Source organism: Somniosus microcephalus, chromosome 5 (assembly GCF_052327205.1).
Source record: "Somniosus microcephalus isolate GS21.2 chromosome 5, FLI_Smic_1.0, whole genome shotgun sequence".
Taxonomy (NCBI): Eukaryota; Metazoa; Chordata; class Chondrichthyes; order Squaliformes; family Somniosidae; genus Somniosus; species Somniosus microcephalus.
In genome coordinates this window covers 174,649,522-174,671,132 of record NC_140991.1, presented here as the reverse complement: position 1 = coordinate 174,671,132, position 21,611 = coordinate 174,649,522, and the positions used below count along the sequence as shown (strand labels likewise).

At 49.0% G+C, this 21,611-nt stretch overlaps 1 protein-coding gene across 2 annotated transcripts in view; it reads right to left on the bottom strand.

Annotated features, from left to right (window-relative positions):
• The window catches only part of LOC147117448 (ATP-dependent translocase ABCB1-like), a 174,744-nt gene that overhangs the window by 47,482 nt on the left and 105,651 nt on the right, over window positions 1–21,611 (bottom strand). For both annotated transcript variants that reach the window (XM_085988444.1, XM_085988443.1), the window contains exon 18: window positions 1,432–1,572. In XM_085988444.1, the coding sequence (XP_085844570.1) occupies window positions 1,432–1,572 (141 nt within the window). The remainder of the gene's footprint in view (window positions 1–1,431; window positions 1,573–21,611) is intronic.

The following is a 21,611-nucleotide window of genomic DNA, read 5'->3' as shown; positions in this document are numbered from 1 at the left end:
GTACAAAACGCTAGTTAGGCCACAGCTGGAATACTGTGTGCAGTTCTGGTCACCACACTATAGGAGGGATGTGATTGCATTGGAGAGGGTGCAGAGGAGATTCAGCAGGATGTTACCTGTGCTGGAGCGCTTCAGCTATGAAGAGAGACTGGACAGGCTGGGGTTGTTTTCCTTAGAGCAGAGAAGGCTGAGGGGGGACCTGATTGAGGTGTACAAAATTATGACGGGGGTAGATAGAAAGGAACATTTTCCCTTAGTAGAGGGGTCAATAACCAGGGAGCATAGTTTCAAGGTAAGGGGCAGGAGGTTTAGAGTGGATTTGAGGAAAAACTTTTTCACCCAGAAGGTGGTTGGAATCTGGAACTCACTGCCTGAAAGGGTGGTAGAGGCAGGAACCCTCACAACATTCAAGAAACACTTGAAACACCATAGCATACAAGGCTACGGACCAAGTGCTGGAAAATGGGATTATAATAGACAGGGCTTGATGGCCGGCACGGACACGATGGGCTGAAGGGCCTCTTTCTGTGCTGTATAACTATGGCCGAGAAATTTGGTATAGCCGCGTTTGGGGCGCTAGTCCTGGCGATGCGCAAAGTTTAGTGCCAGGCGCAATTTAGCGCCACCTAGCGTGATATTGGGTTGCAGCGCCCCTAAAGGTGATTGCGGCGCTAAATCAGGCGCTGCATGCTACTCTTAAGGTGCTAACCCGGCGGCGCAACCCATGCATGCTCAATATGGGACGAGGCGCTAGGCACCCTGCGCCCACCCGGAAATTGGCTAGCGCCCCACTTCGCGGCCTCTTTAGGCATTAATCGGTGGCGCTAACAACCAAATTTCTCCCCCTCCATAATTTGTTTTGATATGTGATGGCAACTTTAAAGTTTCTGGCCTCGGACCTTCCCCAGTATCAGGGATGTTAAACTGCCTTTCTGGCCTGGAAGGGTGGATTAAGGCGGAACAAGGAGCGGTCCATGACATACAATATTCCAGTAGCAATTGTTTACGTTTGTTGTTGGCAGAACTGTTGCCTCAAGAGGAGGTTCAAGAAAGCCACCCGTTTAGGTGGTGCTTGGCTTTCCAGTGGCACTGGTCAATTCTCATTTACAGCATTACCCTGTTGCTGAAGTAAGAGCTTCTGTCAGCAGAAGTACTCTAATATCAGTATAAAAATGTCTCACACCATAACTTTAATCCCACCCTGATCATACTCAGAAATTGCAACACCTTAGAATCTGGTTCAATTCTCACAATAATCTTTCATTGTCGCTTCAGCACATATTGGGGGATTCACATAATTGATCAGAAGCCATTTCTATGTAGTTAAAAAGGGACCCGGACAACAATACTTTCAGCATCCTTAGCTCAATAGAAATCACGACTTATTCTAATTAATAGATTTAATAAAAAGGCACAGTATACAATACTTACAGGAAAACACCTTCTATATCCATTTCTTTTATTGATATTAGGTATGCACCAAATCGAAAACTAGCTGCATAGGTGAAGTATTGGATAGCCTGGCTCAGTGCGAAGGCACTACCATAGACCTGGGATTTTTTTTTAGCATTTCTGCAATACATGCACAGTGCCATGTTACGATAAATCCAGAACATGCATAAACTGCTCGATATTTGCATACACTAGACAGAGGTGGACATTTAATTCACTTTTTCTAGTCCATACCATATGACACCACCAAAATTTACAGTGGTTGAGGCAGAAATTCTGTGAACAATCAAGATTAAATTGGACAGGTGGATAAAGGAAAAGAGATTGAAGCGATATAGGAGCAGGGTGGATATAATGCGATTAGAATTTTTTGCTCACCTGGAGGCAAATGCCAACATACACCGGCCGGAATCTTTACCTTGGAGTCGGGTTGCGTGCATGTGGGGCGTGTAGCGGGTCGCGAACGCAATGTTGTGAGCAGCACCTTGTTCAGTGTGACTTTTACTTAATGGCCCCAATTAAACCAGTCATGGAGGTCTCCCGGCCCAATTAAATGGAGTGGGTCTGATGACATCATCGATCACTCGTTTCCAGCGCCAATATTTAAAGCAGCCTTGCATCCATCTCATTTGACGTTTGATGAAGGAGTGTGCAAGGTGATTTCCAGAGCTCTGACTACTGTTACAAAGCTGATAAAAGTGTCGCTCATGGATGCACAAAGGCAGAGGGCCATACCAAGATTTAGCGATGCATCCCTTTGTAGGATTCGCAAAATTGGACTTTGTATTAATAAGGGTCAAATGGCAGAAGAGGCCATGATTTTAAAGTCCGTTTTAAAAGAAGCCCAGAAAAAGGGGCATACAAAATGGCTGCCATACCATGTGACCAGCTTATTGGGACACTTTAAAATGGTTCCTGCGCAACCTCAGACAGCTTTGTGGATTCAATCTACAGCAAGTTCTGGAAGCCGTTTCTGAGAGAACGAAACCAGATCCACACGTATGCATATGGATTAGATGCAGATCCAGTCAAGATCGGCCTGGAGACAGAGGCCATCTAAATGTTGACCCAGACAAAAGGGGACAATTTCATATTCATGAGAACAGCACCCAGGACTAGATAACGAGATCAGCAGGACATTAAAAACAATGAAGGTAATTCCAGACCAGAGATGGGCCTTTACCGGCCGTTTAAGACATTTTAAAACATAATAACTACCCCGCTGTGCTCCCAGCCCGCCAAAAGTTAAACAAAGACTAACCTGATTTTGGGCGGGAGACGGATGTTTCTGGAAGAAAGGTATATCTGGAAGACTTTTCAGCAGTTGGGGCATGCTGGAACACAGACAAAGCTTCGAGACAGAGAGAGCTGGAGAGAACGAGAGTTTGAATCCGGACACTCAGAAGAAGAAGCAGGCACTCGCAGGAGGAAGAAGAAAGCCATCATCGAGAAGGCAGTCTCGAAGCCGGCGTCCCGCCCCGGGGAAACACATCGGGAGATCATCGACCATCCCCGGGCCGTTGCCGGAACGAGAGGCCATCGACCCAAATTGGGAGAAGAGACAAAAAAATAAAAACCCCAAGAGAAGAAACCTTCCAGCCACCCCGGTTGGAAGGAGAAGAGATAAAACCAAACTGAAGAAGCGATGGGAGCCAGCCCAAGGCTCCTCTGACCAGGGTCGAGCCGACGATCCTCGACCCCGCCGACATTCAGGCCCGCCGGTGTCCAGCTGCCCCCGACCCCCACCTCAGGAGAGAGGTGTGGCGCAGCTCGCAGGGGCTCCATGATCCACGTGGAGATGAAACGCCTGAAAGGACCAAACACAGACTCGATTTCAAAACCTTGCACTTCCTAGTGGGATTGGTGAGCATGTTTCTGGCCCTTCACAATCAGATCTAGATTGGTTTAATAAGGGGGTAGATTTAAGGGTACAATTAACATGAGTTGTTGTCCCTCGATGTTCCGTGTGTTTCCTTATTTCATGATGATCTTGGTAGAGTATAAGATGCCTGTATTTGCTTTAGTTAGTACTGTGTCGTTATGATTTGTTTGCGTGTTTTTCCCTCCCATGTACTCCCTTATCTGCTTGCATTTGATTTGATATTTTTCCTTATCAAATAAAATTTCATTTTGTTTCATCAAACTTGGTCTACAAGAGTTTTCTCTACATTGTAGTTCCTGCCCCTAATTCCAGAGTATAGAATCTAAGGGGCGAGTGGGTCGAACCACTCAAGGTTTTACTGTGCAAGAGAGAGAGGCCTCTAGTGAGAGAAACCTCAGGGAAGTCTCTCAAGGAAAACCCCTTACAGAAAATGGCGACCGTGGCAGAACTCTGGCAGCAGGATTGCAATGTAGTAGATCCAAGTTTGAATGGTCGAAATGCAATGGATGAGAGGATAGCGGATTATGTCTTTGGCAAGGTAAATCTCACTAAACAGTGGATTTCCGATCTCTTGCTGGATGGGCGTCCGGTGGACGCAGCCATCAGGTGGACAGAGAGCAAAGAGCATAAGAAGTCAGTGAAAAAGGCAGTGTGGCTGATGTGTTACAAGAAGCAGGTCCAGATCTTGGACCGGGTCGTTGCAGCACAGGCAGCCAAGATCACAACCCAGACAGCAGAGATAGAGGAAAAGGTCATGGGTGGGAAAAACTCATCACAGCGCTTCACGCGCTGAATCAGGAATGCCAAGTGGTAGCTAGTCAACATCAGGCTAGGATAGAGTACCTGGAGTGCCAGGTTACTGAGGCAAAGATCAATGAAATGAGGATACGGGAGAAAAACGCCCGCCTCGCACAACAGCTAAGAGCGTAGGAGGAGAGAGTAGTGGAGGTTAAGGCAGCTTACAAGCTAGCCCTCGAGCACGGGTTTGAGAGCACAGACCACAGCCCCTACCAAAAGACCATAGAGGACCTAAGAACGGCCCTGGTTTAGGCAAAAGGCATGGTGTGTCTCGTCAGCCCGAAAGCCAGTCACATGGACTTTTTAAAGGAATCAAAACAGCCGATTCCAGCTGAGGTAATTGTGGTACCAGCCACCGAGCCCTCAGCACCGCCGAGCTTTAGTGAGACTTGGCCGGAAAAGGAGGGGGTAGTGAAAGAGGAGGTAGCCGAGGTGGATTGTGAGGAAAAACCATTGGTCGCAAAGCCGGGACCGGCACCAATGTGTCCCGCTCGGCACCAGAGGTTCGGTCCCAACGCTGCCGGTGGCAGTATCGGACCCCACCAGAACCAGCTCGTGGTGCCTTACACTGGCCTGCAATTAAAGTCCATGGTGAGCCACCTCACACGACTCACAGTAAAGGGAGATCCCTCGATTCATTTCCGGGAGATAGAGGAAACAGCAGCAATCAATGACTGTGATGATCAGGAACAGGTCAAACTGTTGCTTTTCTCCCTGGATTCCACAATCCTTCAGTGCCTCTCAGAGGATGGCAAGAGGGGACGGAAAGGGTATGCGGATCGCAGGGAGGAAGTTTTAGAAGTAATGGGAGTGGACAACGGTAGTCCGTTTGACCATGTAGAAGGGACCGTGCAGCTATCTGGAGAACCCCCATGGGTTTTCGCAGAAAGGCTGCGGCCAGTACATCGACGCAGTTGTCCGGGTATGCCTGAATGGGCTCTAATGAGCAACAAACGGCGGGTTCATTGGCTCTGTTGTTTGGTTACCAACAGTTTGCCAGAGATACGGGCCCTAGCCAGGTCATGGTTTGATCCCCAAGGTCCTGGTGTCACGGAGGAGACGGTACTCCGTCAGCTTAATGTGGCATACAAGAATTGTAGAGGTCAGGAAACACCTCCCCAGAAGGGAAAGGTGCATGAGGCAAAACCCGCAGCCCCAAGTCAGAAGGAGTGGCGTCAGGAGGGGAATCGCCCTGTCAAAGCCAAACTCAATTGCTACGGGTGTGGGAAGGATGGACATTGACGCAAGTACTGTAGAAATCCGTGGAAGGATAATAAAGGGAGATTTCCCGCAGCCCAAGCCCAAGTCCAGACCACTCTGGCAGCTTTTGCAGCTGTGCTGTCTGCAAATGTGCAGAGAATGGAGCAGTCCATCTCCAACATGAGCACCATCATGTCACAGGCAATGGCGACGATGTGCTGCTCCATGGAAAGGATGGCCACCTGCATGGAGAAGCAAATGCACTAGTCACATGAGCACATGCTAGCTGTGGATAACAGATGGCAGGTGCTCATAGACCTCATCTCTAGGAGGGATATAAACATAGATTTGGGCCTTCATGGCCCCACTGCTGTGCAGCAAGGTGCTCTCCACCTCCTTGCTGGCAGGGAAGTGCGGGCGGCCCATGAGAACCTGTTGTCATCCCGCCCCATGTTCCTTTCTCCCGGCGCGTCTGTCATCGCGGAGCAGAGCCGACCGGCAGTGGCGGGTCACCCAATTGAGATGATTAGCTAATTATCAGTCCTTTAACAGGCTTTTTGACTTACTTTTTAAATGTAACTGCGTGGCCACGGGAACCACGCTGCTCGGGAAGCACGTCTGTCAACCTGAGGCGGGAGTTCCATGGCCATTGCTACACCTAATTACGTTATAGCATCAAATGTACAGTAAAAGCTCCCACTTGACAGATGATCACTTTCCTCAGGAGAAGCTGTTGCTCAGTCCATTTCCAGCACAGATTCTGCAGGCTCCACATCTTTCCAGCAAAGTCTCCATCCAGTCTCACCTCATTGGAAGAACTCTCTCACCATTTTTTAAATGCTTCTGTCAACTCTACTTGACCTGCCATCTATTCCATCAACATGGATGCTGTTTATACTGTCTCACATTAGTCCTCAGAATTTGACCACAATGAGCCCCAACACCAGCAGCACCAGGCACATCAGCAGCACTAACAACAACACCAACCTTCTCTGCTATCACCTGATGTTGCACAGGACAGAGGGCATCAGCACCCGACCACATTGCTGCCCGGGAGGCCAGGGGTGGCCTCATCATGGCCAGATTTAGTTAACTTTACGCAGTACATCCATATGGCTGCCACATGATGCACTAGGTTGGTACCACCCCATACCAACACCATAAAGAATCCCTACAATGACCAAGCCATTCCTTTCACACTCATTACCATAGCGGGGGGTACCGTTATGTATCACCATTCACTGTCCAAGTGTTGAAAATAAAGATTTTTATGTTTGACAACTTAACAGAAACTTTACATAAACATTGGCTAAAACACCCAGGTGTTGTTAGTTGGTATGATTGCAGTAGGATGTGGGTGAGCTTAAGTGGTGGCTAGTGAGATGGGGAAGTGATAATGCAGATAGAGAGGGATCAGTGGAGGTGCAAGGTATGTTGGTGCGAGTAAAGATGTGCAGGAGTTGTGTAAGGTTTGAAAATTTCAGCACAACCCCAGAACAGAAGGAAAAGTCATTTTAAAGTGATTTTTGGAACATCACAGAAGGAACATGTAAAAAGGACAAAAGTGTGGTTGGGCCAAACAGAAGGATTTCAGAGAGTTTAATTTAAGGAAGAGGTTTTTGGACTGGTTTCAGAGTTATTGGGCAAAAAGCATTTAAAAACAAAACCCCAGGAAGATTTGGCTGGTTTAAAAGACATGTTCAGGCTTGCAAAAGGCTGGAACAGCAGGGAGGCAGGGTGGGCCCCTGAGGCTTGGATATTGGACTGTCTGAGGAATATCCAGGGTCACCCCAGTTTTACATAAGGACAATGAAGCCTGTTTTCCCGCCAAGCCAGGTATTAGGTAAACAGGACATGTCCCCAGTCATACAAAAGAAAGAACATTGGCCCTGCAGTTACCATAAACAAACCACAGTCCAAAGTCAATTTAAAGGAGATTGACAAACGTTTAGCATTTTAAATTGGTTTCTAGGCAATCCCAAAACCAGTTAAAAGCCGATTAAGTTTGGGTGAGCCATCCCCTAAACTCGTTAAGTCTTGGATGGGCCATCCCCGAAGCTCATTAAAGTTTTAAAAGATATTAAAAATAACGAGCCTGCCAAATTCAACAAAGGAAGCCGAGATTTGGCGGTCACATAAGCCAGGCCCCAAATTAGTATAATTGAGGCCTGCTTGTCCAATTAAACAGTCGAGTTCAGAAGTCAAGGTACAGTCAAGGTCGAGTGTAGTACAGCTCAAGAGAAAGACCATCATCGGAGACTCGAAGGAAGAAAGAAGAAACAGAGATCGTGGCAACCAAAGGCCTATGGAAACCAACAACAGCCAATATTACCACCAACCAAGTAATATTGGGCCACCGCGACCAACAAGGAACCAACCGCCGAAAAACTCACGAACCAAAGATTCGTTTCCACTCTACAGGCTAGTCTGACTTACTCCTGGGTAAGATTTTGGACAAAAGACTCTAAAACTAGCCCTAACCAAAGAAAATTGGGTACTTACCCGATAAGATCCAACAGAGCGACTAACCGCATCAGCGGACTCAACCCAACTGAAGACCCAACGCAGGTGCAGCCTTCTACCACGTCCAAGGTTCGGCAGGCCCCAACCGCCACAACTAAAGAGAACCCCAAAATTGCGAACCTCTACAACTGTCAAGAAAGTCGTTTTTGGTGAGCATTTCCTGGTCCTCTGGATTCCAGCCTAGCTAGTGTAGTGGGGTTGGGAGGGAAAGGGATTTTTGCGTATTGTAATTCTCCTTCACTTATTCCGTGTGTTCCCCACCCTTTTATAGTGTAAGTTTTATTGTATTGTATATTTTCCTGTCTCGAAATAAAGATCTGAATTCTTTTTGACTAACCCAGGTGTCTGTTGCAAGTTTTATTACGACCCCTAAATAAGTCCAAAGTCTAGAACAAGGGAGTGGAAGCGATTTGAACCACTCAAAGGAGTCAGAGGTGAAGCTGACTAGAACACACACACCACCCCCTACAGCATGGTGACCGCGGCAGGACTTTGCCAAGTAATGCAATAGACCCTGTGTTTGATGAAAGGACAAAGGTGGAAGAGTGGATATCCTTTTATGTTTTTGAGAAGGTGAATATCACCAAGAAGTGGGTAACCAGTCTGTTACATGCTGGGCATCCCATAGATGCTGCAGCCAAATGGACTGAGAGCCAGGATCATAAAAAGTTGGTAGAAATGGCTATCTGGTTGGTCTGTGCCCTACGACAGATCCAGCTTTTAGACCAGCAGGTGAAAGCTTTGACAGCAGAGCTACAGGAGGCGGTCAAACTGTCCAAAGCAAGAGCTGTAGCAGGGGGGGAACTATTGCAGGAATTACAAGTGCAGAATCAAGAGAAATTGCAATTAGTAGAGAAACACAGAAACAGGCATGAGTATTTTCGGTGTCAAGTCACCGAAGCAAAGGGAAATGAGCTGGTACTGAAAGAAGAGAACGCTTGCCTAACCAGTTAAGGGAACAGGAGGAGCAGTATAGGAATATAAAGGCAGCTTATCAAGTAGCATATAGTAGGGAGTTTGAAGTGAGAGATCACGGCCCTTGTCAAAAGCAGATAGAGAGTTTAAAACTTGCTCTGTCCAGGTCAAAAGGCATGGTATGCCTAGTAAGCCCGGGTGCGGCCTGGGTAGACCTGGAAGTAGAAGTTGAAACTGTGCAGACGTCACCTGTGGCGCCGGGGAGTAACTTGGTTGGGCAGCAAGAGGGACAAGCAATCTGTAGAGAGGACAGGGAGGAGTGCACACCACCGCCACCTGTGGCGCCGGGTTTTGACTCAGTTTGGCAGCAGGGTGAAGTGGGCAAACAATTGCAGGAAAGGTCAGAGCCGGGGCCGATGTGCCCGACTCAACAGCAAAAGTTTGGCCCACCGGGGTATATCACAGAAACCCCACAGTGCAGATAGAGGCCATTTCGGCCCATCGAGCCTGCACCGACACATATCCCACCCGATCCCCATAACCCCTACATCAACACATATCCCACCCTATCCCCGTAACCCCACGTATTTAATCCCACTAACACTAAGGGTCAATTTATCATAGCCAATCAACCTAACCCGCACATCTTTGGACTGTGGGAGGAAACCGGAGCACCCGGAGGAAACCCACGCAAACACGGGGAGAATGTGCAAACTCCACACAGACAGTCACCCGAGGCCGGATTCGAACCCGGGTCCCTGGCGCTGTGAGGCAACAGTGCTAACCACTATGCCACCGTGCTGGGTAAGTGGGGGCCAGGGGCCCCTTGAAAGCCAGTTTGTGGTTTCCCATGGGACTCAACAGCTTAGGGCTATGGTAAGCCACTTGAGTAAGCTCACACACAAGGGAGATCCGTCAGTTCATTTTTTGGAAGTGGAACAAGCAGCAGGCATTAATGAGTGCGATGACTCAGAAATGGCCAAGATGCTCCTGTTCATCTTGGATGGCAAGCTGTACCAGTCCCTCTCTGCTGAGTGCAAGAAGGGACAGGGAGGGTACGCTGCCCTCCGGGATCAAGTTCTGGAGGTGATGGGGATGAATGATGGTAGTCCATTCTCCCGGGTGGAGAAGACTACTCAGTTAGCAGGGGAGACCCCGCAGGCTTTCACAGACAGGCTGTGGCCTGTGTACAGGAGTGCCTGTAATGGGGATCTCGACCGGTCAAACTTGAACCAGGATGAACTGGCTCACTGGCTCCGAAGCCTGGTGGCAAACAGCTTGCCACGGATCAGAGCCAAGGCCGAGCTGTGGTTCGACCCAAGAACCCCCCAGGTCACCGAGGAGACAGTGGTCAGACAGCTGACCCTGGCTTACCGCAACGGTAGGGGGGCGGACGAACCACCGACAAAAGGGAAAGTGCACGAGTTTAAACCCAGCCAGGGTAAGAAGGAATGGCACCAGGAAGGGGGTAACCCTTCCGATGTGAGGCGTAACTGCTTCGGGTGCGGGAAGAGTGGGCATTGGAGAAGGGACTGTAAAAATCCTTGGAAGGATAGTGCAGGAAAGAATGCCCCAGCTCCCGCCCCAAAGGCAGAAACACAGGCCTCTACCCCCACAGTAGATTCGATAGTAGCTGCACTTCAGGTTTTGTTGGCTGGCCCAGGGAAGGTAGCCACAGCCACGGGCGCCTTAACTCCATCTGCCCCCCCTGTTAACACAGACTTATGACTAGAGCCAGCGCAACTTGTCTACCTGTGTCCCCTTGAGTATGATGTGTGGAAAAGACCGCTTGTTAAGATGGAGGTGGAAAAGGTAAAAGGGACCTATCTGTTGGACACAGGAGCTTCAAGCACCATAGTCTACTCAGATAACCCCGCTACCTCACCTCTGTCTAATGGGGTCCCATACAGCTTACAGGTAACGAGCAGGTTGGCTCGTTCTCTGTCCTGCTGTCCATTCATTTGGGAGCACTCCACACCAAGTGGACTTGTGTTCTAATGAAGTGGGAGCAGGAAGGGAAGAGGATCCTGGGGGCTGATTTTATCATAGGCCACCGGATCCTAGTGGATCTTAGGAACCACTGTCTGTGGGGAGCATGCACCGGCAAAGAGGGTGAAGTGGCAGTTATCCCAGGGAAGCAGGGCAAGGGTATCCTGTGTACCCTAAAACCCAAGGAGGTTTACGACCTCGAGCAAATGGCCAGTAACACTCCAGTGGAGTACCAGGCATTTGTGCGCGCACACCTCGTCGCATTTGCCACCCACAAGCAAGATTATGGGATGGTGAACAGGTCGAAGTGAGTGTAGATGGGGACCCCATGACCCGACCACAAAAGCAGTATAATTTCCCAAAAGAGGCAGAGAAGGACATGGAAATGGCCATGACCTCTCTGGTCAAACAGGGGGTATTGAGACCAATAGCCACCCATGTAAACTCTCCGTTGTGGCCGGTTAGGAAACCGGACAACTCCTGGAGAGCCATGGTGGACTATCGGGTGCTCAATAGGAACATCCCCGCCTGTGCACCCACGGTAGCAGCAGTCGCCGACCTCAAAGGAAGTATTCCAGCCTCCGCAACCACCTTCACGGTGCAGGATATCTCCAACAGGTTTTGGTCCATCCCTTTGAGGAGAGAGGACAAGTTCACCAAGGGGACGGTCTACACCTGAACTGTGAGGGAGCCGATGTCCTTGGGGTAATATTTTCTAGGGCGGTTCGGGAGGATTTAAACTAATTTGGCAGGGGGATGGGAACCTAGGTAGTGGAAAAGAGGGAAGTCATATGAAGTCAGAAATAGATGGCAGAAAGGTGAGAAGCAATAAGCAAAGGAGAGAAACACAAAGGGCCAAACTAATTCATAATGAGAGTGTGAAAAAAGCAAGCCTGAAGGCTTTGTATCTTAATGCGAGAAGCATTAGGAACAAGGTGGATGAATTAGTTGTGGAAATAGAGGTAAACAAGTATGATTTGATTGGGATTACAGAAACGTGGCTGCAGGGTGGGCAAGGCTGGGAACTTAACATCCAGGGATATACAATATTTAGGAAGGATCGGCAAAAAGGTAGGGGAGGTGGGGTAGCATTGCTGGTAAAGGAGGGGATTAATGCAATGGAAAGGAAGGATATTAACTCGGATGAAACGGAATCTGTATGGGTAGAAATGAGAAATAGCAAGGGGAGGAAAACGTTAGTGGGTGTGATATATAGGCCTCCAAATAGTAATATGGAGGTGAGGGAAGGCATAAAAAGGGAAATTAGAGAAGCGTGCGATAAGAGCACAGCTGTCATCATGGGTGACTTTAATTTACATATTGATTGGACTACCCAAATTAGTAAAAATTCTGAGGAGGAGGAATTCCTGGAATGTTTTCGGGACGGTTATCTGGACCAATATGTCGAGGAGCCGACTCGAGATCAGGCCGTTTTAGACTGGGTATTGTGCAATGAGAAGGGACTTATCAGCAATCTTCTTGTACGAGGCCCCTTGGGTCAGAGCGATCATAATATGATCGAGCTCTCAGTCGAGATGGAGAGTGAGGAAATTGAATCAGAGACTAAGGTCCAGAACTTAAATAAAGGGAATTACGAGGGTATGAGACGGGAATTGGGTAAGATTGATTGGGTGGTGTTTCTGGGGGGATTGACAGTGGATAGACAATGGCAAGCATTCAAAGATAGAATGGAAGAATTCCAGAACATGTTTATACCGGTTTGGCATAAAAATAAACATAAAAAGGTGACTCAACCGTGGATAACGAGGGAAATTAGGGACAGCATAAAATTAAAAAAAAGGGCATATCAACTGGCAAAAAAAAGCACCAGACCGGAAGATTGGGGGCAGTACAGGATACAGCAAAAGAGGACAAAGGGATTAATCAGGAAGGGGAAAATAGAATACGAAAGTAAACTTGCAGCAAACATAAAGACAGACTGCAAAAGCTTTTATCGGTATATCAGGAGGAAAAGACTGGTAAAATCCCAAGTCGGTCCCTTGCAGTCCGATTCGGGAGGATATATAATGGAGAATAAGGAAATGGCAGACCAATTAAACTCATACTTTGGTTCTGTATTCACAAAGGAGGACACAAATAACCTCCCAGGAATATCGGCAAACATAGGGACTAATGAGAGGGAGGAGCTGACAGAAATTAGTATCTCTAGGGATATGGTGTTGGGTAAGTTGAGGGGACTGAAGGCCGACAAATCCCCGGGGCCTGATAAACTACATCCTAGGGTACTTAAGGAGGTGGCCCTGGAGATAGCAGATGCTCTAAGGATCATCTTCCGGAACTCCATTGACTCGGGAACAGTACCCGTGGATTGGAGGGTAGCTAATGTTACCCCAATATTTAAAAAGGGGGGTAGAGAGAAAGCAGGGAATTATAGACCAGTAAGCCTTACATCGGTTGTGGGCAAAATGCTAGAGTCCATTATTAAGGATAAAATAGCGGAGCACTTGACAAATGGGGAAAGGATCGGACAGAGTCAACATGGATTTACAAAGGGTAAATCGTGTTTGACTAATCTGCTGGAATTTTTTGAGGAAGTAACTGGTAAAATAGATGGGGGAGAGCCAGTGGATGTGGTGTACCTTGACTTCCAGAAAGCCTTCGATAAGGTTCCACACAAAAGATTATCATGCAAAATTAAGGCTCATGGAATTGGGGGCAAAGTATTAACGTGGATAGAGAACTGGCTGGCGGATAGAAAACAGAGAGTTGGAATAAACGGCTCGTTTTCGGAGTGGCAGGCAGTGACCAGCGGGGTGCCGCAAGGATCTGTCCTGGGACCCCAGCTGTTCACAATATATATAAATGATCTGGATCAGGGAATTGGATGCAATATTTCCAAATTCGCTGACGACACTAAACTAGGAGGAGGGGTGGGCTCTGATGAGGATGTCAGGAGGCTACAGTGCGATTTGGACAGGTTGGGGGAATGGGCGGATACGTGGCAGATGCACTATAATGTGGATAAATGCGAGGTTATCCACTTTGGGGGTAAAAACAGGAGGGTAGATTATTATCTAAATGGCAATAGATTGGGAGATGGGGAAGTGCAGAGGGACCTGGGTGTTCTTGTGCACCAGTCACTGAAGGAGAGCATGCAGGTGCAACAGGCGATTAAGAGGGCAAATGGTATGTTGGCCTTCATATCAAGGGGGTTCGAGTATAGGAATAGGGATACCTTACTACAGCTGTACAAGGTGCTGGTGAGACCGCATCTGGAGTATTGTGTACAGTTTTGGTCGCCCCATCTGCAGAAGGATGTTCTTGCCATGGAAAGAGTGCAACGGCGATTCACCAGGCTGATACCTGGAATGGCGGGAATGACCTACGAAGAGAGATTAAATAGTTTGGGCTTGTACTCACTGGAGTTTAGAAGATTGAGAGGGGATCTCATCGAAACATATAAAATTATGGCAGGCCTGGACAGGCTGAATTCAGAGAGAATGTTTCCAATGGCCGGGGAGCACAGAACCAGGGGCCACAGTCTAAAAATAGCGGGCAAATCATTTAAAACAGAGATGAGGAAGAATTTCTTCACTCAAAGAGTGGTGAGCCTGTGGAATTCCCTGCCACAGAGGGCTGTGAAGGCTAATTCAATAAATATTTTCAAGAGAGAATTGGATATATTTCTGAAGGCTAAGGGGATTAAGGGTTACGGAGAAAAGGCGGGGACGGGGTACTGAACTGGTAAGATCAGCTATGATCTCAGACGAAGATCAGCCATGATCTCATTGAATGGCGGAGCAGGCTCGAAGGGCCGAATGGCCTACTCCTGTTCCTATCTCTATGTTTCTATGTTTCTATGTTTAAGGGCCAACAGTAAACTTGGAACTGCCTACCACAGGGGTTCCAAAACAGCCCCAGCATCTTCCATCAGTGTATGGCAGATTGCTTAAAAGGTTTCAGCCGACCCCGACAGTTTGTCCAGTATGTGGATGACCTGCTCCTATTCACTGATGAAGGAGAGGAACATGGTCCACTACTGGCTGAATTGCTGGAGTTGCTGAAGCAGGAGGGTTTTAAGGTAAACCCCAAGGTAGTACAGATTGGCCAAAAGGAAGTAAAGCTCCTAGGGCTGGCTGTACAGGCAGGGGAAAGGGCCATAGATAAAGCAAGAAGGGAGGCAGTACAGGAGTTACCAGCCCCCAGTACAGTGACAGGAGTGAGATCCTTTCTAGGGCTAACAGGGTACTGTAGGGATTTTATTGAGGATTACGCCGCCACAGCAGCCCCTCTGCTCCGACTCCTACACAAGGGAGTGGAGTGGGTTTGGGATGAGGGCTGTGAGGCAGCATTTGTAAGCCTCAAGAAAAATCTGCAGACCGCACCAGCTCTAGGGGCGATAGATGGGGAGAAAGAGTTTTTCTTGGAGGTAGCAGCCAGCGGGGACAGTCTGAGTGCAGTGCTGCTCCAGGAGTGGCATGGTCAGCTGAGACCAGTGGTTTACTCCTCTAGAATACTCAGAGGTAGAAAAGGGCTATTCCATCTGTGAGAGGCACCTCCTCGCCACTCACTGGGCTGTGAAAAGATCATTGATCTTCACAGGCACCTCGCCCATCAACCTCCTCACCCATCACACGCCCACCCAGAAGCTCCTAGATGGGAGAATTAAGGATGGGACAGTGAGCAGCGCCCGCATTGCTCGCTGGACCCTGCTTCTCTCCCAGATGGACATAAGGGTAAAAGGTCTCTGCGAGCCCAAGCTCGCAGCCAACATGATCTATCCAGGGACGGCCTACAGGTGTTCTGTTGAAGGGGTATGGGAAGTCGACATAGGTTTTCGGGCCGGGATACACCCCACAGGCCGCGAGATCTATGTGGATGGTTCCAGCACGGTATCTGCTGGGAAACGGCTCACAGGGTGTGGAGTTTATGACCCAGGGGCGGACATTGCCCTGGCAATTAAACTCCCCAGCACCATGCGCACCCAGCAGGCTAAATTGGCCTCGGTAGTGTACGTGGTTACACACCCAGAGGAATTCCCTACCCCATACATGATTTGCTCGGACAGCATGGTCACGTGCAATTCGTGTACGGAATACCTGGCCATCTGGTCCCGTCGGGGATACACCTCCGCCAACGGGAGACCCCTGGCAATCAAGCCTGTGCTGGAGAAAATCATGACAGCCATAGGGGAGGAAGGGAAGGTCTATATCCATAAGGTTAAGGCCCATTCGAAGTCAGAACCCTTGAGAGAGGGGAATCAAAGGGCAGATGAACTAGTCAAGCAGGGAGCTGGGGAAGGAGTGTTTTTGGACCCCTATCAGACAAGATCAGTAGCCGCAATCTGGGACAATGGAGGCACACAAGGGGTAGCTTTGGTTCCGGACATAAAGCAGGCCCAGATATGGGATCCCATCCTCAGAGCCGTCATGGATGCGCTCGCAAAAGGGGAGAAGGTAGAGGGCCCGTACGGTACAGCAGCCTTCACCGTAAAGGAAGGCATGCTTTTCAGGGGGGAGCAATGAGTAGTGCCGCAGCAGCACAGAAGGGAATTCCTCCAACTGGCCCATGAGGGTCCAGGAGCGGGGCATCCCGGGTCTGAAGCCACCTGGCAGAGGGTGGAACAGGCAGGATGGTGGCCAGGACTGAGGGAATAGGTCCGCGAGTTCTGTGCCGACTGCCTGGTGTGTGCTGCCAATAACCCTGACCCCCAGAAAAGGAAGGTATCTTTGGGACACACCAGGAGCGTAGAGGGACTATGGCAGTCGATCCAGATCGATTATATCGGGCCCCTACCCACCGCCCAGGGAGGCTCTAAGTATTGCCAGTCCTGGTGGATGTGTTCTCAAAGTGGGTGGAAGCTTTTCCCTGCCGTACAGCTACCGCGTTGGGTACAGCCAAGATCCTGGTCAGGGAAGTGTTCTCATGATGGGGACTCCCACAGTATGTGGAGTCTGACCAAGGGAGTCACTTCACTGGACAGGTCATGCAGGAGACCCTCATGGTACTCGGCATTAAAGGAAAATGGCACGTCGCCTACAACCCACAGTCATCGGGTCCTGTAGAGCGTTTAAACCGTACCATCAAGGAAAAGCTGAGGAAGGAAACGGGAGTCTCATCCAAGAAGTGGGTGGAGGTCTTACCGTTAGTATTGATGGGGATCCGAGCCAGCCAGTCAAAAGGCACAGGGTATTCCCCACACGAGCTGGTCACTGGCAGGGCTATGTGGACCCCCACCCATGTGCTAGCACCGGTGCTGACAGAAGGTCAGCTCAGAGAGGTGAACCGGGACAGTTTTGTCAGAAATCTGTTTGAACACCTCAAACAGATTCACTGGCAGGCTGCTAGTAACATGGGAAAACAGCATCGGAGTAACCGATTGCTGCTGGAACCCAACAGGTACCACCGGTTTGGAAGTTTCGAACCATTGTATATGGGTCCTTACAGCATTATGGACAAGGCAAGTCCCATGGTGTTTGCTATCAAGATGCCCCGCTGCACAAAGTGGTTCCATATTAATCAGTGCAAGCTGTTTAAGGCGGAGAGTGGAGAATGGTCAGTAAGGGTTTACCGCATTAAGGCTAGAGAGCAGCCGCCTGCAGCTGTGGATGATTCACAGACCGCAAAGGTGGGGGCAGTGAGTTGGTGTGACTGGAGAGGCCCTCCCACCAATTAAGTGGGACTCAGGTACACTCCCAGTAGTCGGAGCCTTAAGGAGGTCCCCTCGCACACCACAGCCTAAGCTACATTGGTCACCTGATTGTCATTTTAGAATACGTTCCAGCCCCAGGAGAACCCTTAGCAGGAAGGGAAAACCAAAGGGTAGGGACAAGTCTAGGGATACGGATCCCCAGCCTACAGCCTCCAAAGGTGAGGGACTCAAAGGAGAGGTAGTGTTGGGCAAGGAGAGAGAGAAGGGTCCCCAGCCTGTGGCATCAGACTGCGGGGAACCCACAGGACAGGATAGGGACTCGGCAGCCACACAGAAAGGGGTAATGTGCTGCAGCACCGGAGGACACACTCCCCTGGTTAACTGGGAGTCAGGGAAACTCCCAGTTGTTTTAAGAAGGACTCTCTGGTTCCGGTGGCACAGGTCACCTTACGCCCAGGCGTACAAGCTGCCCAGATTCCATAAAAGGTACAGGCCAATCAGGAATTAGCCTGGCCATCCAGAGATGGGCGGCGGATGTATATAGCTTTGGAAGTATTTTACATGTGTTTTTACGGTTTGGAAGATTGGGATTTTGTGGTTTAATTTTAGTGGTGATAAGTTAAGTTTTTGAATTTTGATAATTGTGTCAGGCCAGAGAACATTCGGGACATGGCTATTTTGTTTGTGCGTCCCTACAGAAAGGAAATCGGGATGAGGAAGGTTCTGCTCCTGCTCGCCCTGGTAGGGGTGAGCATCAGTGACTGAGGAGACATGGAGAACTCCCACATCTATGGGTGTTCAGGAGAGAGAGCACCGATCATTACCGCAGGGGGTGGCGAACGGCGTGTGGAGGAGCTCACCATTTACTTCCACGAGGGAAGGTGGCCAGGATGGCTGGGGTCTAACTCGACCCAGTACTCCAGCCAGACTGGGTTCACGTATGGGGAGGCCTCCCTCCTGTGCCCCAGGGTACAGATTGTTGCTACAAGGGTCAGTGCCACCGTGGGAAAACGTGTATGTTTGACATGCAAGGGACAGATTCCTCTGGATAGGTGGTGGTGGCTCAGAAAGCTGAGCAAGGATATAGGAAAACCAGCAGTCGATTGGGAACCAATACCCATCGGACGATTACAGGGACCTGAGGGGGATTGAGTGTGTGCTGGGACAAGTGGTGGGAACCGGATCAGGGGATTTACGTCTGTATGTGGGGGTCAGAGAAGGTCTGCCCCACAGGCGTATCCATCATTTTACACCGGCAATGGCAAGATGCCGGGGAGGGGGTTGAGTGGGATTCCAGCCTGCATGCGTGCGTGGTCCCACACTCCCCGATCCCAGTCAATGCCACCGAACTTGTGACCCGCCCCTGAAAGCCCCTGCCCACGACCACAACTTCACGGACTATAGTCCAGTCATGTCCTGCCACCACCAAGGGACCAGGGAATGGTTTAGTACCAGTACCAACAGATAAGCTGCTGTACCAGGGGGTACACTATGCAGTGGGCTCAGTGATCCTGAACCTGACCGAGGTGCACTTACCTGAGTGGTGCCCTAAAGAGACAGAACGGTTGTACCAAGCCCTGTTGAAGGAAATGTTTAGAAAGTTTTATGAGTTCGACTTTGCCAATGTGGACAAAGCGAAGCTGTACAGTTTACATCCTGAGCACAATATGGGCGCGCGAAGACAAAGAAGGGGGACCTGGAATTATATTTTTACAGCTTATAGTACAGGATCCTCAGTGATAAACAGCCTAGATGACATAGAGCTGCAAACACAGATAAATGGTTTAAAGACCCAGTTAAGAAAACTCCTAACAGAGGAGAACACAGTGATTGGCTCAGAGTTGCATGAGGACCAGGCCATGACAGTCCATTTAAAGGAGATAATAGACACGCCAAAACAGTAAATGCACTTATACAGGAGGACAGGAATGCTTCGGATCAAGCTGCACAGAATGAGGTGTGCGTGCTATACGGGTCATGGTTGCTGGGCGAGGGCCGCAGCAACCTGGAGGATTTAAAACAAGGTTTAGTCCCCTCCTGGATTAGCAACAAGCACCTCGCAGCCCTCCACCCATTTAGTAATTCGCTGAGCCTGTGTCAACTCCGGCTAGCTTCTGAAGCCTACCCTGTCCCAGTGGATTGTGGACGTTCTAATCACACTATCATGGGGATTGTAGTGAGGATGCCGGTCATGGGTGGGACAGCCCGACCCGCACTGGTATACAGGGAGGAGAACATTGGGATCATTCAAGGGAGTGCACACGTTTGTTTTGCAGAGGTCCCACCTTATGTCATAAAGTGGGAGCACGCTATGACAGGTACAGACCTCTCCGGGTGTCGGAGCCGGGGAGCACACATAATCCTGTGTCCCCAGCACTTGATTGCCTATTCGAGACCACAGTGCGGGTTTAAAGCTGCTGGTGCATGACCTGTGAACTTCACCATGGAGGTAATGGCAAAGGACGATGTTTCTCCCCAGGTGGCATTCATAGGGGGTGGGACATATTGTGTCACCACAAGTGCGCCCCACTACCAGCATGGACAGTACATCTGGTGTCCAGTGAGTGACAGCAGTTTTTGTTTTAAACCCAAGGCAGAAGTTCAAGTGGCCCAGGAACGGATTGTACCCATCCCTGAACCTTCGACTGTTCACCTCACTCTCAGGGAAAACATCACCAACCTGCAAAGTTACATCACACATTTTGGCTACGAGATTCCCCCTCTACCAGAACATCTTACCGCCCTATTAAAAGCAGTGGTTATCTCACAGAAACATTTCTATACATTGGAGCAGAAAACAGTTGAGATAGGGGCCAAGATCTTGGATATTGTGGTTCCACCCTGGTGGGACATTTTTGAAAATATAGAAGTCCCCTCTTGGATTAGGCTGGCTTCCCAAATTTTAGTGATTTGCCAGCTGGGAATAGTTTTCTATTTGTTGTGTGCGAAGTGCAAAGGAAGGGACCAGTTGCTCCGCTCTCAGCATGAGGGAGCATGGGACAAGAACAAAAATAAAGGCTATGCCCAGGTATAAAAACAATTGTGAATGTGATTAAAAATAAAGCTGGACGAGTGTGTGTATCTTTATTTTTCCTGTGTGTGTTTTCCAAGTGGTGCAGGGGTGTTGGACCCCCTCCGTGCTTGGATGTGAATGTAAAAAAAGTTTTGTACTCTGTGTATTTTGATAAACACTACACCTAAAGGGAATGGGAGAGTGTTTTGTTTGGGTATTAGTTTAGATAATACAGGGGAAGGTTGGCTCCCGAGGACCAGAAATTTTGCTCACACCTGCATGATACTATAGTGTTACAGGAAACTTTGTGCTATCCGGCACCGACGGGACCGAGCTGTTGCCATCCCATCAAAACTGACGGACAAACCAGCGCTAATGTTGAAACATACGGAGATTTTGAGCTCTGTATCTGGCAACAAACCCTGTTGCTTAGCAACAGCTTCTAAACAGTCGGCCGTACCTTGCAATCATCTCTGTGGCATCTCTGTAGCTTAGCAACAGCGAGACCTTGCAAAGCTTGACTGCTGAGAAAAAAGCAACAAAAAAAAAAAACCTAACGAAACGGCTCCTGATTTTTGCCGGTGGCTCGAGCTTGCCAGACATTTAGCCTCCGGATAACACAAAGTTTCCTGTATAAAGTATCACAGGGGGGTGTGTAAGGTCCAAAAATTTCTGCACAACCCCGGAACAGAAGGACAAGTCACTTTAAAGTGATTTTTGGAACATCACAGAAGGAACATGTAAAAAGGACAAAAGTGTGGTTGGGCCACACAGAAGGATTTCAAAGAGTTTAATTTAAGGAAGAGATTTTTGGACTGGTTTCAGAGTTATTGGGCAAAAATGATTTTTTTTTTAAATCCCAGGAAGATTTGGCTTGTTTAAATGACATGTTCAGGCTTGCAAAAGGCTGGAACAGCAGGGAGGCGGGGTGGGCCCCTAAGGTTTGGATATTGGACTGTCTGAGGGATATCCAGGGTCGCCCCAGTTTTACATAAGGACAATGAAGCCTGTTTTTAAGCCAAGCCAGTTATCAGGTAAACAGGACATGTCCCCAGCCATACAAAAGAAAGAACATTGGCCCTGCAGTTACCGTAAACAAACCACAGTCCAAACTCAATTTAAAGGAGATTGACAAACGTTTAGCATTTTAAATTGGTTTCTAGGCAATCCCAAAACCAGTTAAAAGCCGATTAAGTTTGGGTGAGCCATCCCCTAAACTCGTGAAG